Source organism: Manihot esculenta, chromosome 14, assembly GCF_001659605.2.
Source record: "Manihot esculenta cultivar AM560-2 chromosome 14, M.esculenta_v8, whole genome shotgun sequence".
In the NCBI taxonomy this organism is placed as follows: domain Eukaryota; kingdom Viridiplantae; phylum Streptophyta; class Magnoliopsida; order Malpighiales; family Euphorbiaceae; genus Manihot; species Manihot esculenta.
In genome coordinates this window covers 23580241-23597785 of record NC_035174.2, presented here as the reverse complement: position 1 = coordinate 23597785, position 17545 = coordinate 23580241, and the positions used below count along the sequence as shown (strand labels likewise).

Sequence of the window (17545 nt, the reverse complement as noted above, 5' to 3'; positions counted from 1 at the left end):
ATAATTAAGAACCTGCTAAAAATACAATAATATATGAAATGTCTTAAAAAAATTAATACTATACGCACTGTATGAGATTTAATAAACTATATAATCATTCTTATGAAAAATTTATAGAAAATGCACAGTTTCATTACTTTACTATTAGATTCAAAAATCAATCAATCTTTTATTTATTTATTTATTTTTTTGAATTAAGCTCACATTTATAGTTAAATATTTTAAATTAAATATTTATTGTTTTATCATTAGAAACTAATAGAAAAGTCATACTTTCATAATAACAAAAGATACAATATTTTTTTTTATCACAAAATCAATTTCACGGATTTGAAACAACCACAAAACCACAAGATTTTTCTTTTATATAATTTTTTCTTATTTTTAATTAAAAAATCGACTAAAGACATTTTTTATCACAATGTATAAAATTATAACACTTTTTTATAATATTCAATATATTTATTATCGATTCTCATGTTTAAAAATATAATAATAAAAAAAATTTAATTTTCAACTTGAAAATTTTATTAAAAAAAAAAATGTAAGGAGCTACCACAAGCACGATGGGTTGCAGCACTGATATCGAAGCTTATCTTTTTTTTTTTCTTTTTTTTTAATTTTCTCTCCCTCTCTTTTCGTTACTTGTTAAATGAAGTGGAACTACTGAATTTGATTATTTGACCACATGCATTGAAGTCCAAGGTAATCTTATACATTAAGATTGGAAATAACTTATCAGCCCACATAATAATATAAAGTACATAAGCTAATTCACAAAAGAATGAGAAAATAAAAGAAGCGAAGGTGAATGTCAGCCAGTGCTAGCAGATAGATCTCCAGAAAGAGCACTTCCATAGGATGCTGATCCTGTTTGTGAAGTTGTACCTACACGGGCTTTTTGAATCTGTCTTATCCTGAAAGCATCTCTAGGTAGTGGCTGGCTTTGGACAGTTGCAGTTTCATCATCCTCTTGCCCTATAATCACAACATAATAACAAAACATTAAATCTTCAAAAAGGAATAGCTCACCAAATTTGAATACAAAAAAGTAAGGGTGAAATAATACTACCCTCAGATTTGGTCAAATATTAGTTAGTTATTGCTGGTTTCAAAACTGACCTAAGGAATTACAAGGTGAAGCAAGGGCTGGAATCACTCTTTCTGTCCCTAGGGGTGAGCGTTTGGTCGGTTCAATTCAAAATCGAACCGAACTGAATAAATTAAAAATTGAAATTTTAATATTTATAAAAATCAAACCGAACTGATTTTAGTCAAAAATCGAATCAAACCAAACCAATATGATTCAAATATGAATTATATGTTAGAAATATAAGTCTGAAACATAGTCTAAATATACATTGATTTTTTTATTAAAAAATTACTATATTACTATATAAATATATAAAATAAATTAAAAGTTAGGGATTTGGTATGCAGGGAAAAAATGGCCAGGTTCGGCGTGGGGCGAGGCAGGGTTGCTCAAGTTGTCATCCCTAGACTGACAAATTTGGTTTTGGTTCTGTTAATTTTTGGTACTCAGCCTTGACTACTACATCGACTTCCAAATCGTTGTCGCCAAGTTTTTTACATCCTTAACCACGATAATTAGCCATCCACAGTATGGTTGCCAACCAACGGTAAATTCCAGCAAACAATGTTATCCGTAACATTGCTTACTTCCATCCTCAGCTCCAACATCATTGGCTTTCTTCTTCAATTTCATTCTCTGATTTCTTTGCCACTCAGATTCTCGAGAGAAATTGATTGCTATAAATTTCAACATCCTCAACCTCCAAGCAGAGCATGATTAGGTAGAAGAATGGAGGAGAGGGAGAAAGCAAAGCAATCTGTGAAATCAGAGGACTTCGGTTTGGCATCATTAGATAGAAAAGAGAGCACATGAGTGATAGGTTTTTGATTTGAGAGACTTTTCACACAACGGTAACTATTTGGTTGTGATTTTTGAGTAAAATCCTAAAATTAGGGACTTCGACAAAAGGGCTAATTGCAAAAAGAGTCGATTCCTAAGGGCCATGTAATTTGGTTTAGAAAAGTAAAGAATAGGATATATATTATTTGATTCCAAAAATGTAGAAATAGAATTATCTATAAATTTGAAGCGGAGGGAAACTTACTATCTGAGTCCTTCCTTTTTCCAGATTGTCTATCTCTCAACTGTTTGAATGACGAACTGCTAGGGACAGGACGAGACTTGCTAGAACCAGAAAGGTCACTTGTAGCAGGAGCAGGGGATGCCCCTAACTTTCCCACCTGCCCATTTGGTATGTCAGCCTGCAAGCAAATTGATAATACAATATCCACATTTGGCGTTGGACCTAGAAGCATTCAAGAACAGGTCATTAGAAACTAAGGAAATTATATTTTAGCAGCAGCAACAAGTAATTGTGAGTCATTAATTTTTCATGCATCATTTCTATTGAGTTAATTTTACTCGCGATCAATCTTGTCACCAAATTTCAATATAACCACCTAATGCCAATCTATATCAATAAAATCACTCAATTTTGAGGAAAAGAGGTTCAATTGTCTTTTTGATTAAAAATTAATTTCTGCTTAATTTAGAAATGAATTTATCTTTTGTCAATTTCAAATTGATTGCTAAAAATTGAAACTCAATCCTCAAGGGTTCAGGCCGGATCAATAAAATTTAATACATTACATGAACCATGGGTGAAACTAACCTCAATTACTATTGACTTCAAATCACATGAACTTGATATCGAGAGAGCAAAGTTAGTAAGAAAACACTTGTTTCACTATGCAATTAAATGAAATTTGGATATAAAATCTATTCTGTAATCTATTTAAACAAAAAGCAGATAGTTCAGAGGCAAAATCTATGTAAAAATCAATAAGCAGTTCGCTAAACAAGAAGAGAGCGTGGAGGTTTGAGTCATCTTCAAGGCATTCACTTAGCCCTTTCATCTTCGGCACAAGAGCGTCAATGTGAACAATTATAACTTGACCCGATTTTAGATGTGGTCCATTTTTATATATAATTATTATATAAATAGCTATATAACTATATAATAACTATTAATATATAGTTTTTAACAATATAAAATAACCACATATTCTAGTTAGTTATTATAGATTTCTAACTATATAACTGCACATCAATTTAGCAATCCTATTTCGTTACATATCTATTTCTTTCTATCCAATTTTGGATCAAATATTCTTAAATTACTAGAACCTTTTCCAAATCACAGATACGTCGGGTAGATTCCTTTAAGCAACAAATGCAATTTCGGTTTCACTCTAATACACATTTGAAAACAATCTAAATAAAACTTTATCAATAGGAAATGGGGCATAAATTAAATTTTAGACATAACTGGAATTGATGTTCTGAAAGTTACCTTCAACCGTAGGCAAGCTTGCTAAAAAAGACACAAGTGCTGGTGGTGTTGCTTTTAATATTTCATCCAACGCACTGGTTGTTCCAGAACCCAACAACCCAATGATGGGATTAGACATGTTGGAAGCAGTTGCAAATCCAGGGGTTGTGCTTGGAGAAATTCCAGTCTCTGGGATCAAGAAGACAACTATTATTTTATGGCTAATATTATGAGAAAGTGGCTCCAATTGTTTGGAATTGTGGAATATAACATCTATAAAATTGAAAAATTTACATTGCAAGAGAAATTAAAGTGAGACCAAAGAATATGTCATCTTAATCAGGCTCTATTTTAGAGAAAATTACCAAGATTGTGGCAACATTAAACTCGATTTATTGGGTTCCCAATGAACGAAGAAAAATGTTGACCAAATGAAGTGAATTTTCCACTGAGAAAACACTATGTATGTTTTAATCATCTAATTAAAGTTATCTTTATATATATTTTAATAAATATGAATTTATGTTGCTTAAAATAATTGATGACCCAGTAAGATACAGTTTCTGGTCTAGGCAGCTGACCTTTCTTTAGTCTACCTTGAAGGACACAAACGTTAACCAAAAATTAGATGCACGCATGTGGATGGATACCCCAGGTGTCAACTGTAAACTAATAAATAGAGCAATAAGTAGTTTACTGATATTTTCAGAATACATACATATAAGTCTAAGCATTCCTGTAAATAATTAATAAAATAATTCACAATAGAGAAATTCAATTTTATTACAAAGCAAGAGTAGATATTATTAAAACAATTTAAATGATAATATTTATTTGTCAAGTCAAAAACATGGGTTAATCTGGCATAATACTAAAAATTATAGCTTCAGTTTGTCACCATTAAATTCAAGGTTTATTTAGATATTCAACCACTCCTTATAGTCCCAAATAAACTTCTACACCTAGAGCAAATGTCCATAAGAGTATCCCTGTCATAGAGATTTTACCATTACCAATACTCCACTATCCTTGTATCAACGTTCCATTCAGAAAGTTCCTTTGGACTTAAATGAACTTCCATAGATTATTTGAACTTTCAGAAAGCAAACTCCCTAACAGTATTGTAAACATGAAAACACTGCTTAGGGAATTATGATAAACCAAAGTTGCATACCATGCTTTTGCCTTGGCTCATAAATCACCATACAAGAAGTATCTGGATAAATAACTTTTGTAGATACAGCTGAATTGCTTGTCAGACCTGTACTATCCTTATCTGCATAATTCGAACAAAACCACAATTAAGGAGGCAACAAAAAGAGGGAAATAATTCTAGATAGAAAAGAAGAGAAACAATAACAAGACAATTTTTTTTCAGGAATAAAATGCAATTAGTACCTACAATCCCAAGCCCATTAGAAACAGCAGACTTCTCCATTTTCTTACTAATATTTTTAGCAAGCCACTGAAAAGAAAATAAATAAAACCAACAACTCAGTTACAGAATTTGTAGCTAAGGAACTTGTACAATTCAGAATGTTCCTACACATGTTTAGACAGATTTATAAAATCCAAAGAGCATGTATCACCTGTATAATAACTCAACAACAAAAACAACAATTCAACGCCATGGATTAGAAAGCAATAGACCTTTTTCTTCTGGAAGACGAAAAATTGATTTTTTGCAATGTACGGCCATATGATTTGAAAAGTACATTTGGCTACTTTTAGCCAAGGCATCCCACAGAATGCTTAGATGAGAGCAATTGCAGCAATATTTGAAGAAGCCCGAAATCCAACTTTGGCCTGTTAGAGATTTTGGATAACCTTTCTTTAGTCAAATCAAGTCTCTTTCAGGTCTTATTTCTAGGTGTCTCCTTAGTTTTAACAGTCGAGGATGTTTAGGTTAATTTTTGCGTCGCATACTATAGAAAAAGATATGGAGGGCAGAAAGGGAATAAGTCAGCTGTAGCCAGTGGAGGTAGTTAATATTGGAGGGAAAGAGTTTTGAAGGGAAGATGCTCAGGTAGCTAGTGGCAGTTACCTTGTTTGGTAGTAATAGCTACTGATATAGATGTGAAGGCGATACTGAGAGAGGATTCCAAGAATTCAAGAAATAATATTCTCTCACTCTTCTGATTTTGTCTCTCTTCTTCTCCTTCTCTCTCCTTCTCCTTCTCTCTCTAATTTCTATTCCTCTCTAGATTCTTCCTCTATCCTCTTCTAAATCCTCAGTTAGGGTGCCATAACCCTAGCATTTTGGTTTTGCAGGAAATTGGGTAAACTAGTGATCCATGGATTTAGTTCTATGTAATAGGCCTTCGTTTGTTACAACTTTACATTTGGCAATCAACTGGATCATTCTTGAAAGTCAGATTTCTCATTAACGAGCCCAAATCCACATTTGGATATCTCTCTCTCTCTCTCTCTCTCTCTATATATATATATATATATGTGAAGTTCAATCATGTTACGAACATACGGTTATGGGTCACGGATCGCGTCATGGGATTATTGATAGAGAAGAGAGAAGGAGCTCATTAGAATGAACTCTTAATATCTAAGACTCGTTAGTGAGAGTCTTAAATCTCACAATTTTGGAATAAATTTTGCTTGTTCTATTGAATAAAATTAAACCTCTTATATAGTGAAGGTTCATACAATCACACAATCATATAATTTTTAATTAGAGTAGAAGTCTAATACAAGCAATTATTAAGATAAAAAACTCCTAAGATAAGATGACAAAAATCTAATAACAAACAATTATATAAGGTAAGATACTAGAAATAAGATAAGATAATAGAGATAAATAATTAATTGATAAAAATAATCTATTTGTTATAGATTTAGTCTATCTATTATCCATAACATCACTTCTCTTTGGAAAAAAGAGTTTATCCTCAAGTTCAAAGATAGAATATGCAGCCTGAAAATAATTGATAGAGTCTTATATAACTTCGGATTTAGGACAGTCTTGCCAATTGACTAACATTTTCCAAACTTGGGTGCTTGGCTCAAAAGCAACAACTTTGTACTCCTTTTCATCACACGAGCAAAGTTGACTTTGGCATTTTAGGGCACCACAAGTACCTTTATCCTATCGTTCGCTTGTTGACCAAAATTTTATTGGCTGCTACTTGATCTATCTTGGTTCTAGTTCCCCCTGCTATTGAAAGTTCGAATTAATTCAGAAATTTTCTAAGCTAAGTCATTCACACGCGCATCAAATCGTTGCATGAAGGAATTCAGCCTCTCTTCTAGATTTGTTGAATCACTCATGACGACCGGCTTTTCTTTCGCCTTTTTTGCGAAGGTTATATACTTAGCTATAACTTCAAGCAAAACCTATATCTCTTTTTGCTCATGATATTGCTGTTGATACCGTTCCTCAAATAATTGGATATAGGAATCCAATTTTGCTATAAACTGAATTGATCTCCCATGATAATTGGGCATTTGGATAAACCAGATTTAAGGAGATATTCAAGAAGAGACACAACAAAAGTAGAAAAAGCTATTGTGCAACCTACTCAGTGGCATGAATCTTCATCTTCTCCATCTTGTGAATCATCCCTAAACCTTAAGCCCATTGATGATCTAAATAAACCAATTGCTCAAAAAAAAGAGTTAGGTCTTGCACAAATCACTCTATTTCTAACTTTCTCTCTTATGATTCTTTACCTCCATTCTATAGAGTCTTTGTCTTGTCTACTTCCTCTGTGTCTATCCCACAGGATTGGAAGGAAGCTCTCAAAGATTCTAATTGGAAAGGAGCAATGAATGAAGAAATAAAACCCTTGACTAAAAATCAAACTTGAAAATTGATGTCTCTTCCACTGGAAAAAAATTAGTTGGCTGCAAATGGATGTCCACTGTGAAACACAAAGCAGGTGGATTAATTGAAAGATTCAAGCCAGACTAGTTGTCAAGGGATACACTCAAACCTATGGAGTGGATTACCAGAAGACATTTGCCCGTGTTGCCAAAATGAACTCAATCAGAGTATTTATATATTGTGTTGTCAATCTTGACTGAAACTTACAACAATTTGATGTTAAAAATACATTTCTCCACGAGGACTTGGAGGAGGAAGTGTATATGAAAATCCCTTATGGATTTATTGATAAAAAAAATACAAAGAAAAATGTGTATATTAAAAAAAACTTTGTATAGGTTGAAATAGTCACCCAAAACTTGGTTTGATCGATTCAACGGAGTTATGATTTTCTTTGGCTATCAACAGAGTAATGTTGACCATACTCTATTTATCAAACATTGCAAAAGTAAAATTACTCTTCTCATAGTCTATGTTGATAACATAGTAATAATAGGAAATGACACTGAAGAGATGACTCGGCTGAAAAAGCTTTTGGCTCAGGAGTTCGAAATTAAAAATCTAAGATAACTTCAATATTTCCTGGAAATCGAGATTGCCAAATCAAAGAATGGAATCTTTATTTTTCAGAGAAAATACATTTTGAATCTTTTGAAAGAAACTAGTATTTTAGGTTGCAAACCAGCAGAAACTACCACTGAGAACAATCACAAGGTACAAGCAGGGACTGGTGAATCAGTGGATATTGGTAGATATCAGAGGTTGGTAAACATATTGATTTACATTTCGCATACTCGACCGGACATAGCATATGCAGTTAGCTCAATCAGTCAATTTATGCATGATCCTCGTGAGTCTCACATACAAGCTATTTTTCGCATTTTGCGATACTTGAAGTCTGCTCCGGAAAAGGTCTCCTATTCTCTAAATACGGCCATCTTCGCATACATGCATTCACAGATGCTGATCGGACTGAATCTCTTACTAATAGAAGGTCGACTAGTGGTCACTGCACACTTGTGGGAGGAAACCTTATCACTGGAGAAGCAAAAAGCAAAGTGTTGTTACTCGATCAAGTGTTGAGGCGGAATATAGAGCGATAACACAAGGTGTTTGTAAATTCCTATAGTTGCAGAGATTGTTGGAGGAATTGAAACCCTTGGAAAGGGACAAACTTCTACTTTGACAACAAAGCTGCCATCAGTATAGCTCGTAATCCAGTTCAACATGACCGAATGAAGCACATAGAAATTGATCGACACTTCATTAATGAAAAGTTAATAAATGGTGTCTTGAAGTTATATCATGTGACTTCCGATGAACAGCTAGCTGATGTGTTTATAAAGGGCTTAGCAACAAAGCCTATCACACCTTGATTTGTAAGTTGGGTATGTGTAATATTTATGCACCAACTCAAGGGAGAGCGTTGACCAACATAGAAGGTTCCTAATTAGGAGGATTCAGATTTTTGAGATCCTAATTATGCATGATTATAAGAATTTTATTTTTATTGTAAATATTCTTAATTTAGGTTGATTCTTTGTGCATAAATACTCAAACCTTGTAAAGATCAATTCAATTGGAATAGAATTAAAAAAATTCTTCACAAAATTCTTCACTCATAAATTAATCCTATATATTTAATAAAAATTATACAATAGCATAACATTAATCCTATATATTTAATAAAAATTATACAATAGCATAACAATTCCTAACAAATTAAAAGTCTATAGTACTTTATAATAACTAGAAAATTTATCCTAATTTAAACAATAATAAAGATTCATAATCACAAAGTTTATTCTAATCCAAATAATGATAAAGATTGATAATAATCAAAAAATATATTTGTTAACCATAATATGTTTTAATTCAATTCAACCTTTTCTATCAAACAATATTATAAAAAAATAATAACTTATAGAGCAATTGATCTTAAAAACCAAACATTCACACGTTTTTAGTGATTTTATTCAAATATTTCAATTTTGGCAATTTAGTCCAAAATACAAAGGTATTGTATAAATATATTTCAATTTTGAAATCACATTTAGGGAAAAGTGTGGTTTTATATATGTAACATGACATGTGACTTTTTTATTATTAAACATAAAATTCATTTTACATCAAAATTGTTGACTTATTTAACTAATCCTAGCTGATTCTAGAGATTTGATTTGATCTGATTAGGATCCTTAATTATTTCTGTAATTATTATTTGATTATTTACTTCCTGTTTAGATATGATTCTCTGTGTATAAATAGTCATGTAGACTAATTGTAAAGATCAAGAGTGAAATACAAAAATACTCAAAATTTTCCCAAAATTATTCATGGTATCAGAGCCTTTTCCTGATTTTTTGGGTCCAAATTCAATTTTTCATTTTTAGGGTTTTAAAATCCTAGATTTACCATTTTTGGTACTAACCCATCTAGGAGCCTCTTATTCTCTCACCGCCGGCACCAGGATAACCGCCGGCCGATCGACCAGCTTTGACGTCGGAAAAGCCTGCGCGTGAGGCTCACGCGCCACCCCTTCCCGGCGCATGACCCGTCGCTTCCCGGCGCGTGATCCATCGTCTGTCACTGTTTCGCCGCTCCGATCACTGCGGCGATGATTCCGGCCCTCCCGTGCTGTTACCCGGTCTTTTGGTGAATCAATTGGGCTTTCTTGTGTGTACAACCTTGGGTACCTCCTATTCTTTCACTGTTCATAAATCTTTACTATGGCAGAAGGTAAAGGGGTCTCGATTCCTAACTCTGATAATCCTTCCTTGCAAATTAGTCCTATAAAACTTGATGGAACCAATTATCTTGCTTGGTCAAGGTCTTGTTTGTTGTTTATCAAGGCTAGAGGACTGCAGGGTTATGTCACTGGTAATAAAAAGCAACCTGATGAGAGTGATCCAGATTTCCCTCAATGGGACTCGGATAATTGTCTTGTTATGACATGGTTACGGAACTCTATGCAACCTCATATCTCTAAGTCCTATTTGTTAATTGATACTGCTGCAAAAATATGAAAAGCTTTGTCCTTAACTTATTCCAAGATTGGGAATGATGCCCAAATTTATGATATTCGGAATAAGATTCATGGTACTAAGCAAGGAGAAATGACTATCTTTCAATTTTATTCTGAGTTATGTGGCTTATGGCAGGAGCTTCATTACTATCAAGACTTCCAGGCAGACTGCACTGGAGATGCAGTCAAATTTCGAAAAATGATTGAAAAGGAGCGGGTCTATGATTTTCTTGCAGGGTTGAATAACGAATATGATCCAATTCGGGTCCAAGTGTTCGGAAGAAATCCTTTTCCTTCTCTAGAAGAGGCCCATGCCCATGTTCAACAAGAGGAAAGTCGTCGACATGCTATGCTCCATACTGCACCAGTTGAAAAGGCTGGGTTGACTACCAGTTTGAGCACACCACAGCCCCCTACTTCTGAGAAAGATCACTTACACTGTGACTATTGTGGGAAACCAAGGCATACCAAAGAGACTTGTTGGAAGTTACATGGTCGTCCCACTAGAGGTCGTGGAGGAAAACGAGGTACCTCTAGAAATCAAGCTAAGTTAGCAGAAACTGTGGAGGAGCCCTTTAAGGAGACAACAACGACTGAGTTTCTTTCCCCTAATGAACTTCAGAGTCTCAAGCGCCTCTTGTCTCATATTGACACCTCTTCATCCTCTGGTGCCACATCTAACTTTGTAAAGTCAGATAATGCTTCCTCTTTTAATAGAAGCCAAACATTGAGCACTTTCGGCGGCCGAACTTACCTTCGGCGGCCGAACTTGGCTCAACTGCCTTAGGTCATTTCAACTCAAAAACTCACTTCCATTAACCTTAAAACATCAACACACATCACATCACTTAGGAAAACATAAATCCTACCTTTTTGTCTTCCATGGATTATCGATTCTGGTGCGAATAGACATATGACAGGCTCTTATAAAGGCTTTCTCAATTATTCTCCTTCTCTAACCAAAGATAGTGTCAGAATTACTGATTGCTCTTTTACTCCCATATCCAGAACAATTTGTTATTTGCACATCAAACATTAAATTATCATCTGTCCTTCATGTTCCCCACTTTCCTGTCAACCTTTTATCTGTTAGTGCTATCACCAATGCTCTTAACTGTAAAATTGAATTCTTTCCTGATCATTGTGTTATTCAGGATCTTCGCACAGGGAAGATGATTGGCAATGGTAGGCTGCATGATGGCTTATACATGTTGGAGAGTGATCCGGCTTCTTCGATACCTCAAGCCTGTTTTGGAGAAAATAAGGATGTCAATCGGAAAATAATACAGTGGCACCGGCGGTTAGGGCATCCATCATTTTTTGTCTTAGAAAAACTTTATCCTGATTTGTTTGCTAAAACCCAGTTTGGCTCTTTATTTTGTGATGCTTGTGAGTATGCTAAACACACTAGAACATCCTATCCTTTGAGTCATAATAAAAGTCAAATTTCTTTTGCAACTATTCATTTTGATGTTTGGGGGCCTACTCAAACGGTCTCATTATCTGGTAATCGATGGTTTGTCACCTTTATTGATTGTTGCACTCGAATGACTTGGGTCTATTTGATTAAAGCTAAAAGTGATGTCTTTTCCTATTTTCAATCCTTTCATAAGATGGTTTGTACTCAATTTGATACTAAGGTGAAAATTTTGAGAACTGACAATGGAAGAGAATACATGGATAGTAGCTTTTCTGCTTATTAGGAGAGTAATGGGATAATACACCAGACTAGTTGTCCTTATACTAGTGCTCAAAATGGCGTTGCTGAGAGAAAAAATAGACATCTATTGGAGGTAGTTCGATCTCTTATGTTCACCATGAATCTACCCAAAGCATATTGGGGAGATGCAATTCTTGCATCTGCTTATCTTATCAATAGAATGCCTCTCAAGACCCTTGACTTTATGAGTCCTTTGACGGTTCTACAAGGGAAGAATTCATACGTTGTTCCACCAAAAGTATTTGGGTGTGTTTGCTTTGTCCATACTAGGACGGCAGGAAAACTGGATCCCAAGGCCCTTAAATGTGTGTTTGTTGGGTATTCTCCAACACAGAAGGGATACAAGTGTTATCATCCTCCCTCTAGGAAATACTTCGTTAGTATGGATGTTACCTTCCGAGAAACTGAACCCTACTTCAGTACCACCCACTCACCTCTTCAGGGGGAGAATAATGAGCAAGAAGAGGTGATCCCAAATTCTGTGATTCTGAATGATATGGTTCAACTAGAAAGTTTGAGTTCTAGTAGACAGGGGGAGATGTCCAATCAGGGAGAGAGAACTGGTCGTTTGGACAAGCCAGATTTGAGAAGGTATTCAAGGAGAGATAAGGCAGAAGAAGCCATTATGCAGTCTACTCAGAGTCAAGAATCTTCTCCTGGTGAGTTACCCACAACTCTTTCTTCTAGTAAGTTACCCACAACTCTTGAATGTTTCAATGACTTAGATAAACCTATTGCACAAAGAAAAGGGGTCAGATCTTGCACTAAACACCCTATTTCTAACTTTGTTTCTTATGAATCTTTATCTCCTTCCCACAGAGCCTTTGCCTTGTCTATTTCCTCTGTATCTATTCCACAGGATTGGAAGAAAGCTTTTGCAGATCCTAAATGGAAGAAAGCAATGATTGAAGAGATGAAAGCATTGGCTAAAAATGAGATTTGGGAGCTTGTCACTCTCCCACTTGAGAAGAAACTCGTTGGCTGTAAATGGGTGTTCGCAGTGAAACACAAAGCTGATGGCACAATTGAACGGTTTAAGACCATATTGGTTGCTAAAGGATTCACCCAAACCTATGGAGAGGATTACCAAGAGACATTTGCCCCAGTTGCAAAAATGAACTCAATCAGAGTTTTGTTATCTTGCGCAGCCAACTTGGACTGGGACTTGCAACAGTTTGATGTGAAGAATGCTTTCCTCCATGGAGATTTAGAGGAAGAAGTGTTCATGGAAATTCCTCTTGGGTTCGCTGATGAGAAGACACAAGGAAAGGTGTGCAGGTTAAAAAAGGCTTTGTATGAGCTAAAACAATCTCCCAGAGCTTGGTTTGACAAGTTTAGCAGAGCCATGATGTCCTTTGGTTACCAACAAAGCAATGCTGATCACACTCTGTTTATCAAACATCATAAGGGTAAGATCACCCTTCTTATTGTGTATGTTGATGATATAGTGGTGACAGGTGATGACAAAGAGGAAATGGCTCAACTAAAGAGATTGTTGGCCCAGGAATTTGAAATCAAAGATCTGGGAAAACTGCAATATTTTCTAGGTATCGAGGTGGCTAGATCAGAAAAAGGAATTTTCATCTCCCAAAGAAAGTACATTCTGGATCTTTTGGAAGAAACTAGTATGATGGGGTGTAAACCAGCAGAATCTCCCATTGAAAGTAATCACAAACTGAAAGCAGGAACTGGTGAGTCAGTGGATATTGGAAGATATGAGAGATTGGTAGGAAGGTTGATTTATCTCTCACACACTCGACCGGATATAGCCTATGCTGTTAGCTTAGTCAGCCAATTCATGCATGACCCTCGCGAGACTCATATGCAAGCTGTACTTCGCATCTTGAGATACCTAAAGTCTGCGCTAGGGAAAGGGCTTCTTTACTCCAAACATGGTCACCTCCGAATTGAAACTTTTACAGATGCAGATTAGGCAGGATCTCTCGATGACAGGAGATCCACCTCTGGCTACTACACAGTTGTGGGGGGAACCTTGTCACCTGGAGGAGCAAAAAATAAAGTGTTATTGCTCGGTCAAGTGCGGAAGCAGAATACAGAGCAATGGCCCAAGGAGTATGTGAACTCTTATGGTTGCAGAAGTTATTGGAAGAGTTGAGATTGTCCGAGCGAGACAAGATAACTTTGTATTGTGACAATAAAGCTGCTATAAGTATAGCACAAAATCCAGTTCAACATGACCGAATCAAGCACATTGAAATTGATAGGCACTTCATTAAAGAAAAATTAACAGACGGTGTCTTGAGCCTAGTTCATGTGACTTCTACGGGGCAACTTGCGGATGTGTTTACTAAAGGGCTTAACAACAAGATCTACCATAATCTGATTTGCAAGTTGGGCATGTGTGACATCTTTGCATCAACTTGAGGGGGAGTGTTGACTTATTTAACTAATCCTAGCTGATTCTAGAGATTTGATTTGATCTGATTAGGATCCTTAATTATTTCTGTAATTATTATTTGATTATTTGCTTCCTGTTTAGATATGATTCTCTGTGTATAAATAGTCATGTAGACCAATTGTAAATATCAAGAGTGAAATACAAAAATACTCAAAATTTTCCCAAAATTCTTCAAAAATAAATCTTACAAACACATAACGTTAGATCTAATTATTTTAATTAATTAAAATATATTTTCAATCAGTTTCTCTCATTCCTCACTCTCTCCTTAGATCTCCTCATTTCCTTCGATTTCCACAAATTTTAAATTCTCAAATATAAAGGTTATTATTTTAGTGAAGTGAAATAAGAATAGGAATGATTCAGTATCAATTACTTTTCCATCAACTACATTGTTGATGATGATGTTAAGAAGGAAGGACATGGAAAATCATGATACAAGAAGAAAATCAAAAGAAAGGGGTGGGAGAGGAATGAGAGAGAAATTAAAAATATTTTTTAATTGATTAAAAAAATTTGAAGTTATTGATCATGTGTTGTAAGATTTGCATAGGTATCAAATAGATCACATGTTTAATAATAAAAAGCCAGATTAATGCCACATAATAAAAAACACACTTCCCTAATTATGATTCAAATTATAATAAAATTTGTGCAGAACTTTTAATTTTAAACTAGATATGTGCTGGTAAGATTTATTTAGAAGTAAAATGGGTTTCAAATTTAATAATAAAAGTCACATATCAAGTTACATATGCAAAACTACTCTCTAAATAAGGTTTCAAATTTGAATAAAATTTATGCAAATCTTTTAATTTTGAATTAAATTATCAAAATTAAAATGTTTAATAAAATAGCCAAAACGCTTAAATATTTGGCTTTTGAATAAAATAAAATGTTTATCTATGTGTCAAATGTGACCCACTTTTAATAATAAAAAAAACACTTCTAGTGCAGTACCTAGTCATCAAGAGCACACTTCCTCATTTCTAATTTCAAATTAGGATAAAATTTATACAAAGTATTTCAATTTTGAACTAAATGGCCAAATTGAAACATTAAAATCGCCAAAAAGCGTAAACGTTTAGCTTTTTAATGTCAATTGCCTTCATTTAGAAAAAGTAGAAGTACTCAACATACCTCTTGACAGGATAAATGATCCAAGTCCTTGGAAGAGCATGGCCAAAGATCCATGAAACTATAGCGGGAGACAACTTCTTGCAATGAACTCTCTAATGTTGATCCTCCATCTTCCCCTGACCTTGAAAGAGCTTCTTTTCTTCTTTGCTCAACCTAAATTATGCTATTACTAGTTAAGGCTGAAATTTGACCAAAGAAAATCTAATGCCTTTATACATATGGGATGCAATTTCTGAAGTGAATGCTCTTTCAACAATTATCAACATCTTTTTGAAATCTTTATGTTCATGAGCCATTGTGTTGGTATTTCATGTCTACAACAAGTAATTTTCCATCTCTATGTATCACCATGAGAGGGTGAATTATGAGGCTACTCTCAAATTAGAAAGCAGAATCCCCAACCATCCTTTGCATAGGTTTGCTGCTAGTATTGCTTTTATATGAGGTGCACAATACACAGGAAAATCTAGAAACAGATTAGGAGTCACGTGTCCTCTCATGCATGTGTAATTTGGTTGGTAAGCATTACAAACACAACACTTGTAGAAAAACTAAGAGCAATGCTAAATAACAAATGTGAGCAAAAGCATCAGCACAATATTAATTAGAGAGGAAGAAAGTGTGATAAGAATGGAAAGGATCTACTACTGCCAAATTGATGGAAGACTAAAGCAACCTTGGAGAATTTAGATGAGTCAGGAAGCTAGGAACTAAGTTTAGGAGTCATGGATGAAGAATGTATGAGGTGACAGCATTCAAATGGTTTTTTATAAAGATTTCCCTCTAATGATTAATGAACTTGAGAATACTTTAAAGGAACAAAAACAACAAAACTATACTGCTCTAAGGGTCATGGGATATTTATAGACTGAGAAAATAACTCTGACCAAAAAGAAGGTACCTAAATACACGCTCTATTCTTAACATTCCATGAAACCATGTTTGTTATGTTACAAAATAACAAAGATCCAAATGCTGAAAACGTTGCATTATTTAAAAAAACTTGCTACCTTCAACATGCTAGCTAGATCTCCATATGTTTGCTCGAATAGAGTAAAACGTTTCCATATCTGTACAAAAGTTTATAAGAACATCAATTAGCAAAGTTCCATTTAGATTTGACATATAAGAATGAATCATTGTGTGGAACAATGTAGCACATATATAAATAATAATTACAAAATCGTGATCTTTATTTGCTATTTGCTATGCTTGCAACACATAGGTCAAGTACAACTTTTAGATAAAGACATGCACCTAACAAAATGATTCATCAAAATTCAAACCAGAAAAAATGGATATGTGCATGAATTTACAACTATGCATTTCTTTGAAAACCTCTGCTTAGAGATGGCTTTAGTTTAGGCAGAAAGCTGTTCAAAGAAAATAAATTCAGTTGCTTCAATATCAAGCTTCCCAGACACTTGTATCTCACCCTCTCTGTCTGTCTGAGTTTGTGACTCAAGATTTTTGGGAGAATTTAGAGAATTCTTGTATTTCACTCTTAATCTTTACAATTGGTTTACATGACTATTTATATACAAAGAATTATATCTAAACAGGAAGCAAATAATCAAATAATAATTACAGAGATAATTACGAATCCTAATCAAATCAAATCAAATCATATCCCTAGAATCAGTTAGGATTAGCAAATAAGTCAACACCCCCCTCAAGTTGGTGCAAAGATGTCGCACATGCCCAACTTGCAAATCAGATTATGGTAGATCTTGTTGTTGAGCCCTTTAGTAAACACATCTGCAAGTTGCCCAGTAGAAGTCACATGAATTAGGCTCAAGACACCGTCTGTTAATTTTTCTTTAATGAAGTGCCGATCAATTTCAATGTGTTTCGTCCGGTCATGTTGGACTGGATTTTGTGCTATACTTATAGCAACCTCAACTCCTCCAATAACTTCTATAACCATAAGAGTTCACACACACCTTGGGCCATTGCTCTGTATTCTGCTTCAGCACTTGACCGAGCAACAACACTTTGTTTTTTGCTCCTCCAGGTGACAAGGTTCCCTCCCACAACT

General features: G+C 34.6%; 1 protein-coding gene across 10 annotated transcripts in view; it reads right to left on the bottom strand.

Moving 5' to 3' along the window:
- Positions 1 to 693: 693 nt before the first annotated feature.
- The window catches only part of LOC110599745 (cleavage stimulation factor subunit 77), a 46948-nt gene continuing 30096 nt past the window's right edge, over positions 694 to 17545 (bottom strand). For 8 of the 10 annotated variants that reach the window (XM_021736313.2, XM_021736312.2, XM_021736311.2 and 5 more), the window contains 7 exons: positions 16518 to 16577; positions 15508 to 15660; positions 4764 to 4830; positions 4540 to 4641; positions 3387 to 3554; positions 2139 to 2339; positions 694 to 978 (listed from right to left, as the gene is read on the bottom strand). In XM_021736313.2, the coding sequence (XP_021592005.1) occupies positions 815 to 978; positions 2139 to 2339; positions 3387 to 3554; positions 4540 to 4641; positions 4764 to 4830; positions 15508 to 15660; positions 16518 to 16577 (915 nt within the window). In that variant the 3' untranslated portion in view covers positions 694 to 814. Of the gene's footprint in view, positions 979 to 2138; positions 2340 to 3386; positions 3555 to 3946; positions 4035 to 4539; positions 4642 to 4763; positions 4831 to 15507; positions 15661 to 16517; positions 16578 to 17545 lie in introns of those variants that run through there. The other 2 variants (XM_021736318.2, XM_021736321.2) reach the window with 2 other exon arrangements.